Raw genomic sequence first — 18,294 nt, 5'->3', positions numbered from 1 at the left:
AGAATAACAGAGTATATTTTCAATAATACATGTAGAGAATTTCTTAACAATGTATTTCATAAGGGGGCGTCCACTTGACTTGAAATTTTAAAAAGTTCGTTTTCCCCCGCAATTCAAACAGTACACCTACAAGTTACAGCATCATACATTGCTTGTTCATACATAGATTCAAGTACACCAGACCCTCAACAACCCAAGAAAGTTACAACGACACGATTTCTTGTTTAAAATCCATGCGTCTCAATGAAACGGTCCGTAAAGGACGGCATGAAGGAGTATTCCCCCCCCTTGCGAAAACAGAACCTGAAAACAATATTTGGCCATTGACACCGCTCTCTCTCTGGTCTCCATAAATGGGACATTGACTTGCAACTGTGCTGTGTGGCGGCCTCTGCAGGTCACATGTGGTTAGCACACTAGCAGGAATATATTACGGTATACACCAGTATTTCCCAACTTGTCTTCTGCCCTAAGCCTTTTTAACATACCATGAGATCCCCTTAATTATGCTCTACATTCCAAAGTGACTATGCTCCATACATACATTTGTTCATTTTCCCACGTACCCCCCAGCAGTGCGCTCTTGTACCCCTAGTGGTACATGTACCCCTGGTTGGGAATCACTGTATACTGTATTACTTTATCCTATCTGGTAATTCCTCTTCTTTTTATTGCTCTTATCCCTACCCCTAGTTCATCTAGAGAGGGACTTTCAACATGATTATTTCATCACTCACAATGCAAGGTAGCCTATACTAACAAAAAGCATGGAATCAGCTGTCTTGGAGTATGTTCCTTCAGTTGTTTTAATGTTGTAGAAAAAAGTGGGTCACAGACACGAAACAAAACTGAAGTCATTTCAAAAGACAATTGTCTGGCCTTAAGAAATACTAAAGGAAATCAACTTCAACGTTTATGTGATACACGAGGGTCCGTCTGCTGGGTATCATATCATTGATAATATCCTGTCTACTGTATAGTGTGTTGTTGTATCATCATGTCGGTTTCACCCCTTCACTGCCACATGTACTGTTATTCAGTATTATACGATATGATTGCAAAGGACACAATTTCAAACAAACCCATAAGATAGGTTTTACTTTCCTTGAATTGCAACAGAAAGCAGTGTATGATGTCGACAGCATTGCAATACATTGAAAACACTAATACATCATATAGAATTGATTATTACTATTTTGAATGAGATCACATCACACACTGCTGTCTGCAATTCAGGGCAGCATAATCACTTGTGATGCTTAGTCTAGGAATGTCTTGTGACAATAGGACTTGCCAGCTCCGAAAAACCTGTACAAAAATCACACAAACACAGTTCAATTTTTTTTTTATATGTTTTAATAAAACAGTTACAAAAAAGGAGTGTCTTCCACTCACTCAGATGAAAACCTCATGAGAGGGGCTAAAGACAGATATATCCTCAGTGGACTTCATTAAATAGAGATTATAATATAGTTTTAGATGAGATATGTACGGTAATCTTGTCAAACATATTGTGCGTCAGTGTCTGTGCCACTGAGAGGACCCATGCAGCCTTTCCTTTAGATACTTAAATGTATCACTGTGTAATTTTTTTGTAGCTGTGCATTTGCAAAATGCATGCTGACCATTCTTAAAATGTCATCTTTTCCAGAAATATATACAACCAATACGCCATTTTGAATGACAAGTCCTAGACATCTTTGGCTGCAAGACACTCTGGTTAAACCAGTAATAATATGAAAATAGATCACATGTGTAAATGGGCAGCATACATTTTGGAAATCCACAACTAAAAATTACAAACAGCACCTTAAAACATCTGCCCCTGTCTGTGTGCGTTAACATGTGCATAAATACATGGGGAGGATATACAGCATTTCCCATAGGAGAACGTGAAACCTCATATTACAGTACTGTCTCGATCATCCTCTCTCTCTCTCTCTCTCTCCAGAGGGACATTTCAGAAACTTGGAGAATTCCAAAGTAAATGGCTTAATGCCTTCAGAGGCATCTAAACCGTGGTTCAGAAGACATAACTTGCCTGGTCTACCTGTCTTAAGTTCTTGTTACAATCAGCTGATTAAGACATGATTGGGGTCAAATTTGTGGCATGTTTTTTCCTTTCTGAACCCGGGATTGACAACTGTGCCAAAGTTAGCAGATTCATTTAGAGACCTTACAGAGGACGAGTGGTATGGCTTTACTCTGCAAGGCATGTAGGGCGCTCCTCTATTTGGAGATTCGCAAATGACTGTAGTCGGTAAACCAGGTATTTGAAATCACCATCCTGTGTACAATACAGGCTGCCGAACAAATGTAACTCCAGAAGCTTGTAAGTGACTGATTAGCCTTCAACATACTTCATTTCCACACCCTGTTGAGATATCAGGTAAAACGTCACCTGAATTTTGACCTCGGAATTTGGCAAACAAGATTACCACCGCAAAAATAAAAGAAGCATACCCACTCATGCACATTTACAATAGTTTCACACAAGAAATGGAGTGTGTTGGCATTGAGTAACGTAACAGCAGATTATCCAGATAACATAATAGCACAGCAGTGCCCCTTGTTTACAATCCAAAAGGCCAGTGCGAAAAACAAATGCACACGCAACACACAATATACATTCCCCTGCAGCTCATGGAACAAACGCATTTTAAACAGACTGTGCCCTTCCTGCTGTACATACACGCATGGCGGTACGCTTACACTACTTTGGCACTCTTACTGTTTCAATAACCACCAACTCATACACATTCATTCACTCACTCAAACACATTCATTCACTCACTCACTCACTCACTCACTCGAGGCACAATCTTTCCTGTTGCGCGACACCACCCACACGAAAGAAAAATGTTAATCTAGAGTCTGTGTCTGTGCATTATAGGTGTGTGGGTGTCATACAGTAAGTGTGTGAGTCTGAATATTTAGCGCAGTTGAATGTCCCTATGGCACACAGCAGCCATAGTTGTCTTCAGCTGCTCCTATGACATGGGAGTTTGACCTGGGTGATGGTGACATTGTCCCCCTATAAGCAGACCCATCTGCATTCAGCTGATGATGGTGATGGAGTTACCTGTACATGATGCGCCCCAGCTACATACAATCTGTGTTCAGCTCTGCTGAGCTCCAAGGACGTGGGGGTTGAACTGGGCGATGATGATAGTGATGTCGTCCCTGTACATGCGTGCCAGCTCCTCGGGCAGGCTCAGCATCTTGGACAGCCTCTCGTGGTCCACCGTGCCGAACTCGTTGTTGCCCACCGCGTGACGCATGAGGTGTGTGGCGGCGTTCTGGTCCTCGAAGGTGGAGGAGACGCGCGCCTTGCGCTCCAGCAGCAGCCCCTGCATCTGGCCCAGGGTGACCCTGTAGCCGCCCACCGTGATGGGCTGCTGCTGGTGCACGCCGGTGAGGTACTGGCCCACCACGCGAACCACCTCCTGCCGGTGCAGCGTCTCCCACAGGCCGTCGGAGCCGATGACCAGGAAGCGGTCCTGGGGCCGCAGGCGGTGGTAGGTGAGCTCGGGCTCGGCCGTCAGGTACGGCGGCGTGTGGTAGTTGGGCGGGATGAACTTGGTGTGCTCGTTCTCGTGCAGCGCGTCGGGGCCCGACTCCAGCACGCGCTTCTGCAGGTCGATGCTCCACTTGAACTTGACGTCGCCGAAGGCGCGGAAGGGCATGAGGAGGCCCAGCAGCCGGTCCTGCCGCACCACCGTCTTGACCTCGCTGGGCGGGTGATCGCGCCGGATGCGCGTCAGCTCGTCCTCGTTCTGGGCGTTGTGGTCGTTGGAGAGCGTGTGCGCCGTGAAGGAGCCGTCGGGCTCCTGGACGCCCAGCACGGCGCGCCCGTCCCCGGCGTTGGCGATGTGAAGGTCGTTACCGTCCACGTGGGCCACGCACGCCGTCGCCCCTGAGAAGGCCACGCGCAGCACCCAGTAGTGGAGGAAGGCATTGGGGTCGCCAACCTGACAGAAGTAACGCACAGACACATACACATGGTGATCAGATAATAGCCTACCATTAGTTTGAAGGCCCTTTATGTGCCGTTTGTGCTATTCAAAGCACCCAGTAGTGCAAGAAGGCATTGGGATCTCCAACCTGACAGAGGTAAGGCACACACAAACTAATCAACAGAATATTACATTACATTGCATTGCATTTAGCAGCGCTTTATAACCAACGCGACTTACAAACGAGGACATAAATCATAGCCAACATCACTAGCAGATACAAAAAGCACAGGAAATATACAGAACAAGTGCAGATGCAAAGAAGGTTTACTTTGCTTTAAAAAAAAAAAAAGTAGAGTACACACACATACACATCATGTCAAAAGTCTGGCATGGGGATAGGGCAGCTCAAGCATTAGTGTAGTAGATAGTCACTATAGAGGAGAATCTTTATTTGCTTCTTGAAGGCTGAATATCCACAACCTACCATTACAATTATGACAAACTGATACATTTTCAAGTTTGAACCCAGTAGGGCAGAAAGGCATTGGGGTCTCCCATCTTGAGGGAGGGGGCAAAGCGAGCACAGACACACAGTGATGACTGAATATAAACAGCCATTAACTATTCACAGACAAACATATTTTGCTTCCTTTTTCCAGTGGGTCATAATTCCACCCCAGCTAAATACCCCCTTTTCCCAAGTCAGATATTGTAGAGATTTATGACTAAGGATTACTTTAAGAGCAATTAACCTTATTACCAGTCAAAATATCCGTTTTAAGCCCTTTCAAAATGATTTGGTTGAGAAATGGCACAAATAAAAGCAGAGTGAAACACTGAGGATTGCCATCCTAAGCTAAGGTGTTTACCACATGCAAAAGTTGAAGGAACACAACACCGGCCATGTCCTGGATTCCCTCTAAAATTAGCGACAAAACTGGTATTTTGACAGGGAGGCTCCGCAAAGGCCAGCTGTCTCCACCGAGTGATTCATTTACGTAACCGAATGTTGATGTCATGCACAGAGCCTCCACAAGGGGGAGGTCTAGTGGCCAAATCATGGACCTTAAAGATCGCCTCTCAACGTAATTTAATTAATATTGCCGTGTTCCCAATTGTTATTGAATGTGTTACGCGTTGGTCCTGTTTTAAAAAACGTTCTGGTTGCTTTGTTTCAAGACGTTTTTGCAAGCTGGCAAGGTGGCTTGTGGAGAAACGAGAGAGTGTTCCGTGTTTCTCGTGGAAATGCGTCTCTGATTGGCTCACTCCTCCTGCTCTCAAAGAAACGCGTCTCTGATTGGCTCAGTCCTCCAGCCTTGGGAGAGAATGTAATGGGAAACAGAGTCGCCACTTCCCCGGATGGTACTGCACTATAGGGGCGCCAACGGAGGCGTGCAGGCTCCATTCAGGGCTGTGCTCTTTCGACAGCGACCCCTAGGCGAGCTGTAGGCACGGAGCAACCGGAGTGAGCAGGCTTTATGTATGAGGCTTTGTGCTGTGTGTGTACCTGAGAGTAGCAACCAGCTGATAGCTAAGCTAAGCTATGTTTCGGACCACCAGACGTTGCTTGTTTTGAAAACAAGCAGAAAAAATTACTCGACATGTTTTTAGATAAATGGGTCGATATAAACCTTTGTGGGCAACGCCTTCTTTCGACGTGACGAAACACAGAAAGGCTTTCGTGATTCGCTCGTTTCTCTGCATTATTGATGTAAATTGGGAAACACCGGGAAACACAGCCAGGAGAGTTGACGCACCGCTATGAGAGCCTTGCAAGTGAGTTTAACTTGGGGTGACCGTCCGATCTTCGAAAGGAGTGAGTAAAACTGAGTTTTATCGGAAGTTGGCCTTTAACCTACAGAAGGTCAACACGTGCAAAAAGTCAGCAAACCGGTTTCTATTTCACGGATGGACGGACCGAAAGACCTAGCTGAATATATAGTTGCTGCATGCAACTAAGAAGTTAATTCATTCATTCGGCACCTCACTGTTTTAACATCTGAACGAGATTTCACAAACTTAAAACTTGATTGCAAAGTCAGTACAGTCATTTTCTGCAGTGCTTCAACAGGAAAAGAAAGTCAATAAATAATGTAAGTTAAATTGCTAAAGTGATATTCTGATTTCTCAACAAGCTTTCAAAATGTCTCTTAAGATTAAAACTTTAAAAAAAGAGCATTGTTCTCCTTTGGCTAAAGGAGAAGGAGTAAGTCTGACCTTCAATGAGTCTGCCCTTACACTGGTAAACACACACACACACACACACACACACACACACACACACACACACACACACACACACACACACACACACACACACACACACACACACACACACACACACACACACACACACACACACACACACACACACACACACACCACACACACACCTCACCCAGTTCGACCCCCCCACAAGCCTTCTCAGGTTGCCAGAGGCATTCCCTGTTACATCAACCAGACTACTGATGAAGTTCCAAGTTGGATGAGGACCAAAAAAAACTACCATCAAGCTGAGGAAGAAGCCCAGTTGCTAACAGCTCCACCAGTCCGTTCAAACTCATTTTGGACACATTAAGGGGCCACACACAGTCGATTTGGACCGGACCAGTAACAGAATAGCAAAATATTGCAAACCTCTGCTTCATATCAGAATCACATAGCTAGTCAAACATTTGAGGTGGATGCCAGTGGATATATGTGAAGCATTGCCTGTAAATGCCGAGCAAAACGGGCAAAAAGTCGTTCTCAAGTATTGAAACCTGAAATGTTAGCCACCTGCAGCACCTTCGTAGTGGGCACGAGATTTACGCATTTTCTTTTTTTTTCTTCTAGTCTGGGGCCGTATTAAACCATCTGGCAGGCCGCATCCGGCCCCCGGGCCTTATGTTTGACACACCTGAGCTAAACTCTTGATTGATGAAGGAGAATCTTCAGAAAATAGAGAAGGAAGCCCGTAGCTCTAACAGTAGTACACTGGGCTGCTACGCCGGCGACCCAGGTTTGATTCCGGCCCAGGTCATTTGCCAATCCGACCCCGTCCGTCTCTCCCCACTAGATTCCTGTCACCCTCTCAACTGTCCTGTCTATTAATAGTCTATTAAGCTTGTCTAAAAGACCAAAAAGGACAGAGGCGGAAGACCAGACCAGGCCTGGCCAGACCTTGGCGTCCAGAGAGATGCCGGATACGGATTGCATAATAGGCTGCTGGACAACACACACACTAACACACACACTAACACACACACACACACACACACACACACACACACACACACACACACACACCACACACACACACACACACACACACACACACACACACACACACACACACAAACACACACACAAACACACACACTAACACACACACTAACACACACACACACCTCTGACCTCTGACCTCTGACTTCAAAGAAATGTTGCCTAGCGGTTCCATGGTCTCAGTAAGACACAAACACATAGGTGGATTGACTGACCTCGGCCTCCAAAGAAATGTTGTCTAGTGTCAGTAGGACACACGCACGCGCACACGCACACACAATGTCTGACTGACCTGTGCCTCCAGTGAGATGTCGTTGTCCAGTCGCTTGAAGGCGCTGACCAGTGCTTCGCTGACGGTGGGCTGGTCGCCGGGGCAACCCAGGTCCAGCAGCTCCTGCCAGTAGGTCCGCAGTGAGGAGAAGTAGAGCGCCTGGGCCTCGCGACTGAAGTAGTCATGCGGGTGCTTGTGCCACTGCAGAAAGGGGTGGACCGCTCGCCCAGACTCCACCTGGTACACACACACACACACACACAAGCGGAAACAACAGACAATGACATACCATTACTCTGAAGTAGTGCTTGTGCCACTGCAGAAAGGGGTGAGACGCTTGCCCATTGTCCACTGGAACATGCCGAAACAACACCACAAACCCGCTAGTTCAAATATTGTCGGCCACTAGGGTCTAGTTTACTGGGCTACACTTTTACAGTCTACAGTCTTCTACATCAATACCAGCGCTAGTCTGGCTCTGGCCTACTGCCGCCATTTTCACTTGGGCTGTTCTCCACTTCCTGCAGTGTTACAGCATAGAGACAGCGATGAGTTTGATTACTTATTTGGGAGGACGATACGATACTACTGTATAAGAAGCCTTACAGCACCCAAATGTTCATAAAGAGCAGTTTAGTCTTCAACATCAATATCAATATGCTTTGACAGCCTGTAGCCTTTTAAAGTTGACATCACTCACAGTGGTCTCGAGCTTATCAAGGGTCTCGTGGAGAAGCATGGAGACGGCGATGCAATAGAAGAGCAACCACTACTACATCAGCACAACCACTCGAAGCAAGTAAAGACTCTTCTCTTTGGTGACAATCTTTGGTTTACTGCACTAATGCCTGAGCTGGCCCAGACCCAGGGTATCCAGTGGTTCTTAACGCACCCCCTTACCTGTGCCCAAGACGAGCCACGCACCCCCAACCCAAACTTCTACATGTGTATACGCACTAAAAGTGATTTAAGTTATTAATTACAATGATTCTGTTTGAGACATACTTGTAAATCAATACTTTACATGGGGACCAAAATGTGTTTTAATATGGTTTTGATTTGGCCTAATTATAATTTTTGCTAGCAGAATTTTAGTCGCAACCTTAACACAAACAAAATTCTGCGCACCCCCAGGGGGTGCCCGCACCCCAGGTTAAGAACCACTGCCCTAAGGCATGTTGTGTGAGTGTGAATGTGCATACTCTACTTAACCATGTGCTAATATAAAGTGATGCTATGATTATGTCCTCGATTGGAAGTCGCTTTGAATAAAAGCATCTGCCAAACGCAATGCAATGCAATGCAATGCAATGCAATGTAATGTAATGTAATGTAATGTAATGTAATGTAATGTAATGTAATGTAATGTAATGCAATGTAATGTAATGTAATGTAATGTAATGTAATGTAATGTAATGCAATGCAATGCAATGTAATGTAATGCAATGCAATGCAATGCAATGCAATGCAACTACATCAGTACTAATGCTATGCTGGCCTGTGACAGCTATGACTCACAGCGTTCTCGATCTCCTGCAGGGTCTCGTGGGGCAGCATGGAGACTGCGATGTAGTAGAAGAGCCTCTCGCTGAGGGCCTGGGCGCAGGCGCAGCCAGCGTGGCCGTCGAACACCCCCAGCAGCATGCCGCGCGTCTGCAGCAGGGAGGCGGCGCTGCGCCGGTCCTCGATGGGCGCGTTGGCCGGCAGCTGGTTGCTCTCGAAGCCCAGCACCGAGCTCAGGTTCTTGCCGTCAAACTCGGGCACCTTGAAGCTGAACTCGTTGGCTTTCAGGATGCTGTTCACCTAAAGAGGAGAGAGGAGTAGTAGAGTAACTTTATTGATCACTGGGAAGAAATTAAGATGTAAAAGTGCATAGTACACATAATGCCCACATGGACATTTCAACACACAGTTATAACCAGGGTGCGATTTGTCGAAAAACCAGAAGGGGGGATACGTTTCAGATTTTAATTAATATCAATGGAATTACATTGAACTGTAATAAAATCATGTAGAAAAAGTAGCGATATCAGGACCAGAAGGGGGGACAATCCCCGCCATCCCCCCCAACAAATTGCACCCTTGTTATAACACAGGTAACAGTCAGGGAGGGAAAAATAAAAACTACAGAAAAAATAAAAAGGCAATTGTGCAAAAACAGTTGGGGTAGACAACTGTGCAAAAACATACTCTGTGAGTTGAGGTAGACAGGAGATACAGAGGTAAGACCAGGCAGATCTATTCATGAAGCGTTTCATACACTATGCAACTCAATGTACTTTACAAAGATAAAGAGAGGAACATTACATTACCATGCATTTCACAAGAAACTTTTACCGAAAGCAGCTTATGTGTATGATACTATACACCTGAGGAGAGAGGGGACCATGGGAGAAATGTTCCACCACCACCACAACGTGACTGCAAATAACAAACTTTGAAGCTTGGAACCTAGTTGTCATTTTGTCACATTAGCAGTGGAACATTATTTTACTTTTATATTATATTTGCAAATGTAGACCTAGATGACTGTCAGTGGTTAGAGCATTGGCCTTAAGATCAGAGGGTTGCAGTTTCAAATCCCACCCTTACCAGCACCGTCATCCATGGCTGAATCGCACTTGAGCAAGGCACTTAAGTTAACCTCACATTGCTCCAGGGACTGTAAGCAGTACCTAAATACCTGTAGGTCGCTTTGGACAAAAGTGTAAGCTAAGTGTAATGTAATGTAAAAGTAAGAATGAATAGTTTAAATATTTTGAATATTCAAGAGTGTGTATTGTGCAGGACTCCAATGAGCTTGTGATTGTTTGCATAATGAGCATAATGGTGGAAAGACGTGTAATATTTGCTTGAGAGAGCAGCCAATGCAGAGATGTATGATCCCTCAGACAACACTCAATAGGCCTGCCTGTTCAGTTGTGTTTACACTGAACATAAGCAGTGGGGCCTCACTCATGTGGGTCTGTTTGTGGTGTGTGTGTGTGTGTGTGCAGACTACGGTACCTGTGGGGGGGTCAGCATGTAGCTGCAGTGCTGGGCCGAGGCACTGAAACGTCTCGACAATAATGGCGGGCATCTCGTCACCGCGTGGGCGCTGTGATTGGCACAGGAGGGCAGAAGTTGGCACGATGACACTTGCAGTTTGCGCAGCTCTCCACCCCGCCACACACGGCAGAGGTGAGAGGTCGCCGCCATGATGGCTGAACTAGCTGTGGAAAGAACAGGAGAGAGAATGTTTCTTATTCACCCACACAAGCAACATCAAAGAGGATCTCAGCTGGTCTCATCACTTCAATTGCATCACTAGGACGGCTAGACAGCCGTTGTGTTATTTTGAGCAAAACTGTGATCTTATCCTGATAATTCAACCTTCACACTCTGCTCTTACTGGTGCAATGAATGAAGATTGGCCAACAGGCTGGTCCGAATTAGCCATGGAACCTCCCACACCCAAATGACAGTGTTTCATTTTCATTGTCCAACCCCTGTAAATCGCATAGGCTGTTCCCCTTGAGGACCAAGGGTTGCGTCTGGCCTAGGTCGTTGTCAGGGCACACCTTTCAGTTTCAGTAATGCAGAGGTTTCAGTTGAGCAGTACAGTAATTAAATTATTTTTGCAAAGCAGTTTAAAATGCCCCTGTAAGGAGTAAAGACTACTCATAATGGGTTATTCAAAAGATGTAATGATAACTTAACTTAATAGATTTAAGATTAAACAAAGCATTTCTGAACTACAATGTGTATTTGAATTCTGGCATGTCAACTTAGTCGAATGAGAAAACCACTGAACTTATCAACACAATATGGCATCGCACCTCAACCTGCAAGATGGGAAGAGTACTGTCTTTATATCCTCGAAAACATCCACAGAAGAATGACACCTTTGACCTACTGTACCTCCTTCAACACAAGTCAGTCACACAAACATGAGTCTTACATAATGTTATTTGACAGCTTTTTTCAGCTTTTTTAATCTATGAGATATTATGAACCACTGAGTGGAATTGCATGTTAGGTTTTGTAATGTAAAGTGCTTCAGAGCTCAGCTTCACATCCAAAAATATCCTAGCTAGCTAATATTTTGCTCAGCGCTTTTGTTACCCATTACTCACATTATTTCTCATAAATAATTCTCATTAATAATTAATGCATAAACAATAATTGTCTGTAAACAAAATGTCTGCATGTAGAAAACACAACAAACATTTGTGCCAGAACAAAAAAAGCCCACTTCTTGTTACCAGTGTCTTACAGAATAGATTTTAAAGCCTTATTGCTCGTCTTTAAATCACTTAAGTTAATGCCCAAGGACCCACTCACTGCCCACCCAGACCTCTTAGATCTGCAGAATCTGTCAAACTGGTTCAACCCACCACTCACACACCAAAAAGATAGAGGCAGCCTTTAGCTTTCATGCAGTCAGCCTCTGGAACTCCTTTCCCTTGCACATTAAAACAGCACCCACCCTACCCATGTTTAAATCGAGACCATGCTCTTTGCAGATGTGTTCCTGTGATTCACACTTGTATTATTGTTTTATTCTTTTAATTGCATCTCCCTCTACCAGTACCTACCTTGCACTCACTGTTTCACCATTGTAAAGTTTAAGTTTAATTTTGTTGATATCGTTTTATTTTTGTTTTACCATCTTGTATTTTGTCTTGATTCCACATTTGCATGGTTTTATTTCTATTGTTTGAGAAGCACATTGGGTTCCTCTCTGTGTATGAAAATTGGCTCTACAAATAAATGTGACTTGACTTCAATACCTGCAGCACTTCTCTGGCACCTGAGATTATATTTGATTTGGATGTGTGCACTTTTTTTCTTCCCTTCACTCCCTTATGCAGAGTGACAGAGACAGAACAGAAGACTGTCAATTAAGTGCTGTTGCAATCCTAACAGATAGTTCAAGGCGTTATATTGCCCCATTAAAACAATTAAGAGGTGGCATACAGTAGGCATTGCATGCAGTGATAAAGATGCCGTGCAAGAGGTAAACAGTGCGCTCTGCATACCACCGATGGGAAATGGTGCAAAGTTGGAGCAAATGCGCATGTCAAAAGTTACTTTCTGGTTTGATGTTGTGACTGACATACAGCGGGGAAATTACAGTTCCCAAAAATCCCCATGCTTTCTTCTGTGGATGGAAAGTGTTACGAGCTAGATTCTCCACTACAACTCCACCCCGCTCGACCCAGCCAGCTTGCGTGGATGCATGACGTTAAATTTAGCACTGCCGACGGGGCTGTAGCAACCCAATGTAAGTAGGCTGCCGGATGTGAGTGCCCGGATATCCGCCCGAGTATCTGCATGCATTTGCATTCATTTCTACCATCAGGAATGCTTTGCGGCACCACAGCTACCCTATGTGAGTCGCGCTGTGTCGCCTGACTGTCCCCTCTATAATACGATTGTAGCCTGTAGCAACCCAATGTAAGTAGGCTGCCGGATGTGAGTGCCCGGATATCCGCCCGAGTATCTGCATGCATTTGCATTCATTTCCACCATCAGGAGTGCTTTGCGGCACTGTAGCAACCCAATGTAAGTAGGCTGCTGGATGTGAGTGCCCGGATATCCGCCCGAGTATTTGCATGCATTTGCATTCATTTCCGCCATCAGGAATGCTTTGCGGTACCACAGCTACCCTATGTGAGTCGCGCTGTGTCGCCTGACTGTCCCTTCTATAAGCCTACCGTAACAACTCGGGCTCGGCCCCCGCCGCAAATATCCACCACACCACCATGGGTCCTCTGGTGTTGTGACCGTTTTAGGATCTTTTTTTCATATCCAATACTTGCACATTAAGAGTGACAATTCCATCATCATGGATGTTTAAACGATATGTGCGAATGCAGTCATGTTGAATTTAGGGTGGCCAATCCATGCCATGTCATGAAGAACGTGCATCACATTATTTAAACAGCTTGTGTAAACGGTCATCCTGAGTGCCCGTGTCTTTTTGGAGATCGGAGATTAGCAAAGATATGGGAGAGAAATTAGTTGTGCGCGCGCACACGTACCTCTGCACAATATCCACCGGACACGAAGTTACTGGCTCCAATATTTCAGCGTCCCGCTTGATTCTGTACTGACACTTTTAAGTTTACGTAGCACAATCAAATGAATAGGCTATGTCTAAATTATAGGCTCTAGTCTCCAATGTGCCTAGTTTCACGTGTTGTTGGCATCAATCTGCACAATAGGCCTATGCGGCATAACTTTTCGAGGGCTACATTTAGACCGGGTAAAGTATCGAGCATGGTCTGTCCCTTCAATAATATTAAGAGTGTCCCGTAACAACTCGGTCTCGGCCCCCGCCGCAAGTATCCTCCACCACGAAGGTCCTCTGATGTTGTGACCGTTTTAGGATATTTTCATATAAATAAGGGCGTGCGCGCGCGCCTCTGACTGTATCTAGACACGGAGGGAGAATGGCTCCAATATTTATATTCAGCGCCCAGTTTAATTCTGCACTGACACTTTTAAATGTTATGCCCAGATATTCTTTTAACTTGTAGGATATCCTGATGTTATGTTTCACTAATGTAAGGAGTAAAACTCAGAAACTTCCCGGGTGCTAGCTACATTTAGACTGGGTAAACTCGTGACTTTAATGCCTTCCGAAACGGGCTATTCCAGTGTCTATTTTAGACTATAGCCTTGTGCAAAACTTTTTATTTAACATTGCGAATGGGCAGGATGATTTGCTTAGACACGCACGTGCTTCAGAGCAGCTAGAACTGTGCAAGGTGACTGCTGCAGTTTTCAGCTCAGTCCTCCTGGATAATAAAAACAAAATAATGCCGACGAGAAAGTAACGCCGTTATCTTTTGATGGATTCCCTTTGGGTGCCAGGTTGAGAAAGTTTAATTTTCACACCCAAATAAATTCGGTTTTAAGTTATAGTTTAATTTTATAATTTGTTATTATTATTTTGATGTCACAGGGCCTATTCCTTTGATTGGGAGATCAAGGAACTCTCTGGTGTCGCCAAAACGGCGATGTGCTGTGGGCTCTTTACGCACGGCACCCATGTCCCTTCCATCTTCAGTCAGACTCAAATCGGACCGAAATCAAGTAGCTGAGGTTAAACTGTCGTAAATACACGACCGAAATCGAGTAGCTGAGGTAAAATAGACGTAAATACTCGGGCGGATATCCGGGCACTCACACCCGGCAGCCTACTTACATTGGGTTGCTACAAGCACCACAGCTACCCTATGTGAGTCGCGCTGTGTCGCCTGACTGTCCCCTCTATAATACGATTGTAGCCTACCGTAACAACTCGTCTCGGCCCCCGCCGCAAATATCCACCACACCACCACGGGTCCTCTGGTGTTGTGACCGTTTTAGGATATTTTTTTCATATCCAATACTTGCACATTAAGAGTGACAATTCCATCATGGATGTTTTAACGATAGGCTATGTGCGAATGCAGTCATGTTGAATTTAGGGTGGCCAAACCATGCCATGTCATGAAGAACGTGCATCACATTATTTAAACAGCTAGTGTAAACAGTTATCCTGAGTGCCCGTGTCTTTTTGGAGATCGGAGGCTTGATTAGCAAAGAGATGGGAGAGAAATTAGTTGTGCGCGCGCGCACACATCTGCACAATATCCATCGGACACGAAGTTACTGACTCCAATATTTCAGCGTCCCGTTTGATTCTGTACTGACACTTTTACGTTTACGTAGCACAATCAAATGAATAGGCTATTTCTAAATTATATGCTGTAGTCTCCAATGTGCCTAGTTTCACGTGTGGTTGGCATCACCAAATAATCTGCACAATGTGGCATAACTTTTCGAGTGTTACATTTAGACCGGGTAAAGTATCGAGCATGGTCTGTCCCTTAAATAATATTAAGAGTGTCCCGTAACAACTCGGTCTCGGCCCCCGCCGCAAGTAGGCTATCCTCCACCACGAAGGTCCTCTGATGTGACCGTTTTGGGATATTTTCATATCATACAGAAATAAGAGCGTGCGCGCGCCTCTAGAATGGCTCCAATGTTTATATTCAGCGCCCAGTTTAATTCTGCACTGACACTTTTAAATGTACATGGCACAATCAAATGAGTAGGCTATGTCTAAATGTACTAGGCAGGCTCTAGTCACCAATCTGGCTTTGTTGTTTCGGTATCACCAATACTAATGGCACAATATGCGGCATGGTTTCGCGTGTTGTTTTTGCACCACCAAATAATAACTACACAATATGCGGCATAGCTGCTGTTTTCTAACTCAAAGAGAAGGATATGCCCAGATAGCCTATTATTTTAACTTGTAGGATATCCTGATGTTATGTTTCACTAATGTAAGGAGTAAAACTCAGAAACTTCTCGAGTGCTAGCTACATTTAGACTGGGTAAACTCGTGACTTTAATGCCTTCCGAAACGGGCTATTCTGTCTGTGACAGTGTGTCTATTTTAGGCTATAGTCTTGTGCAAAACTTTTTATTTAACATTGCGAATGGGCAGGATGATTTGCTTAGACACGCACGTGCTTCAGAGCAGCTAGAACTGTGGAAGGTGACTGTCGCAGTTTTCAGCTCAGTTCTCTTGGATAATAAAAACAAAATAATGCCGACGAGAAAGTAACGCCGTTATCTTTTGATGGATTCCCTTTGGGTGCCCGGTTGAGACAGTTTAATTTTCACACCCAAATCAATTCGGTTTTAAGTTATAATTTTATATATAATTTATATATAATTTTTATTATTTTGATGTTATGGGTCACCGGGCCTATTCTTTTGATTAGGAGATCAAGGAACTCTCTGGTGTCGCCGAAACGGAGATGTGCTGTGGGCTCTTTACGCACGGCACCTATGTCCCTTCCATCTTCAGTCAGACTCAAATCGGACCGAAATCAAGTAGCTGAGGTTAAACTGTCGTAAATACACGACCGAAATCGAGTAGCTGAGGTAAAATAGACGTAAATACTCGGGCGGATATCCGGGCACTCACATCCGGCAGCCTACTTACATTGGGTTGCTACACGGGCTCTTGACATTCAGTCCGCTGACCAACACACAGACGACCCCTGTCAGATATAATTAGCCCTCCTTTACCTGTAGCGCTATGGCATACGCTTGTTTCAAGCCAAGCGCTTTGGCCAGGCATAACTAGCTTACGGAGGGACGTGTAGTTGACACGCCAAAGCCAGTCATGAAACTAGAGCTGTTTAGCTAATTAAACGTGACCCCACCCATCCGATGTTAAACGCTCAGTTTAAACACACAATTCAGGAAAAATGATCAGACACAAACCAGGAATTAGATTCTGTTAACGGGCTAAACAATTCAGCGGTATAAAGCGCAACAATCCTTACGCGTTCTGGTTACCATATTGTTTACTTTTACGCACAAGTTTGAGGTTATGTGACGAGCAAACCTTCATCCGAAAATAACCAGCACAGCATGCGAACGCAACTGATAAGGCCCGTGGTTCTTGATTGTTAATGACACGCCTTTCAGTTCGTTCGACTGTGAAATGCCACCCACCCTAAGCTAACATCAAAGTGTCAACTAGCCATCCTGCTACTATGAGTCACGGGCCACCCCACATCAAACAGCCTATCTAGGAGGGGCGCCAGTATAAAGACAGCATAAAGCACCCGTGGTATTTACAAAAATAGTGTAGAAAATCAATTTCGTTTACCTTGTCTGTGTAGTACCGCAATAGTCCCAACGCATAATCGCAAAAGCTCAGAGGACAGGGGCTCTGTCCACCTTCATCCTGCCTGCTTGCAGTGTGCTCACACCGGGCCGCGCTGATTGGCCCACCTCGCACCGAGAGCGTCACCACGGATGCGCGCAAACTCCATTAACCCGTTCTACAGCGGATGTCCCACAGCGCACTGGCCTGCTAGAAACTGGCTGCTTATCTGATTATGCTCCTTGCTTGTCGTTGTCATGATGACTGATGAGTTCTGTCAATACACACCCACTGAAGGAAAGTATTTTTCAAAGAGCTGGTTGTGACCATACAGCCCATTAACTGTTTTTATTTTAGTTGCAGCTATACATTAATATTTGGTCATCAATATAGAAGTATTTCTAGATAATCCCGCTTACACAAAAACGTGTAAGTTTTTGTTACAGTGATGATTGCATTGATGATTGCACCACCACCGTCTGCCAAAAAACCCATCAATGACCCATATATTGCATCTACGCCTTACAGTTGGGCGATTTTTTGGGACACTATGATGTATGATCAATTAACATTAACAGCTAGTAACAGGACATTGGATGAAAGAGGTCATAAGGTCATGCAGGCAATGCATGACTCAATATGAAAGGCTATCGTCAACAGGGCCGGTTCTGGCTTATTTGGTGCCCTAGGCGAGTTTGATTTCTGGCGCCCCCCCTACCTTTGAAAAAAAAATAAATCTTTCTTATACCTCACAGAACACAAGACTAATATCCTTAGTAAGCTTAACTAAATAGCATCAAGAACAATAACAGTTTTTCATCAAATGGATTTGTGGTTCTTTTTGACAGGAGACCAACACATCAGATTGAGTCGCATGAAAGTAGCTTCACTGTGTGGTGTGTTGGATGTGATGGTGGTGGGGCCCCCAACCCCAGATGAGAGGGAGGTTATCTATGTGTTTGACTTGTAACGTGAAATTGAAATGCCAGGAGAGTGATACAGTAGGCTACATTTGCATGTAAAATGCATGTGTAGACAATAAGCCTACCAAGGAGGTCTGCATTGATCTACACTAGGCTATCTACAGCATCACAAAGCATGGCAGCATAACAATTCTAATAAGCTACACATTTGTG

The 18,294-nt window shown here is 44.7% G+C and overlaps 2 protein-coding genes across 3 annotated transcripts in view; one reads left to right on the top strand and one right to left on the bottom strand.

The window, feature by feature from the left end:
* Positions 1–1,333: 1,333 nt before the first annotated feature.
* pdp1 (pyruvate dehydrogenase phosphatase catalytic subunit 1) lies at positions 1,334–17,301 on the bottom strand. The gene is made up of 5 exons (XM_063199160.1): positions 17,162–17,301; positions 10,501–10,706; positions 9,013–9,297; positions 7,516–7,731; positions 1,334–3,971 (listed from the first exon to the last, which is right to left on the bottom strand). The coding sequence occupies exons 2-5, from the start codon at positions 10,690–10,692 to the stop codon at positions 3,120–3,122; spliced, it is 1,545 nt and encodes a 514-aa protein (XP_063055230.1). The 5' UTR covers positions 10,693–10,706; positions 17,162–17,301; the 3' UTR covers positions 1,334–3,119.
* Positions 5,028–18,294, top strand: part of LOC134449294 (toll-like receptor 13) — a 197,562-nt gene continuing 184,295 nt past the window's right edge. The window contains exon 1 of one of the 2 annotated variants that reach the window (XM_063199158.1): positions 5,028–5,735. The gene's annotated coding sequence lies outside the window, so the exon portion shown is untranslated. Of the gene's footprint in view, positions 5,776–18,294 lie in introns of both variants that reach the window. The other variant, XM_063199157.1, reaches the window with a different exon arrangement.

Source organism: Engraulis encrasicolus, chromosome 5, assembly GCF_034702125.1.
Source record: "Engraulis encrasicolus isolate BLACKSEA-1 chromosome 5, IST_EnEncr_1.0, whole genome shotgun sequence".
Classification (NCBI taxonomy): domain Eukaryota; kingdom Metazoa; phylum Chordata; class Actinopteri; order Clupeiformes; family Engraulidae; genus Engraulis; species Engraulis encrasicolus.
The sequence above is the reverse complement of the archived record's forward strand: the minus strand, read 5'-3'. Positions and strand labels throughout refer to the sequence as shown.

Coding starts and splice junctions, on each gene's coding strand:
- pdp1 (XM_063199160.1), bottom strand. CDS start 10,692: ATGGCGGCGACCTCTCACCTCTGCCGTGTGTGGCGGGGTGGAGAGCTG. Junction 9,298..10,500: donor ACATGCTGACCCCCCCACAG/GTACCGTAGTCT, acceptor TCTCCTCTTTAG/GTGAACAGCATCCTGAAAGC. Junction 3,972..7,515: donor ACATCTCACTGGAGGCACAG/GTCAGTCAGACA, acceptor TACTTCTGTCAG/GTTGGCGACCCCAATGCCTT.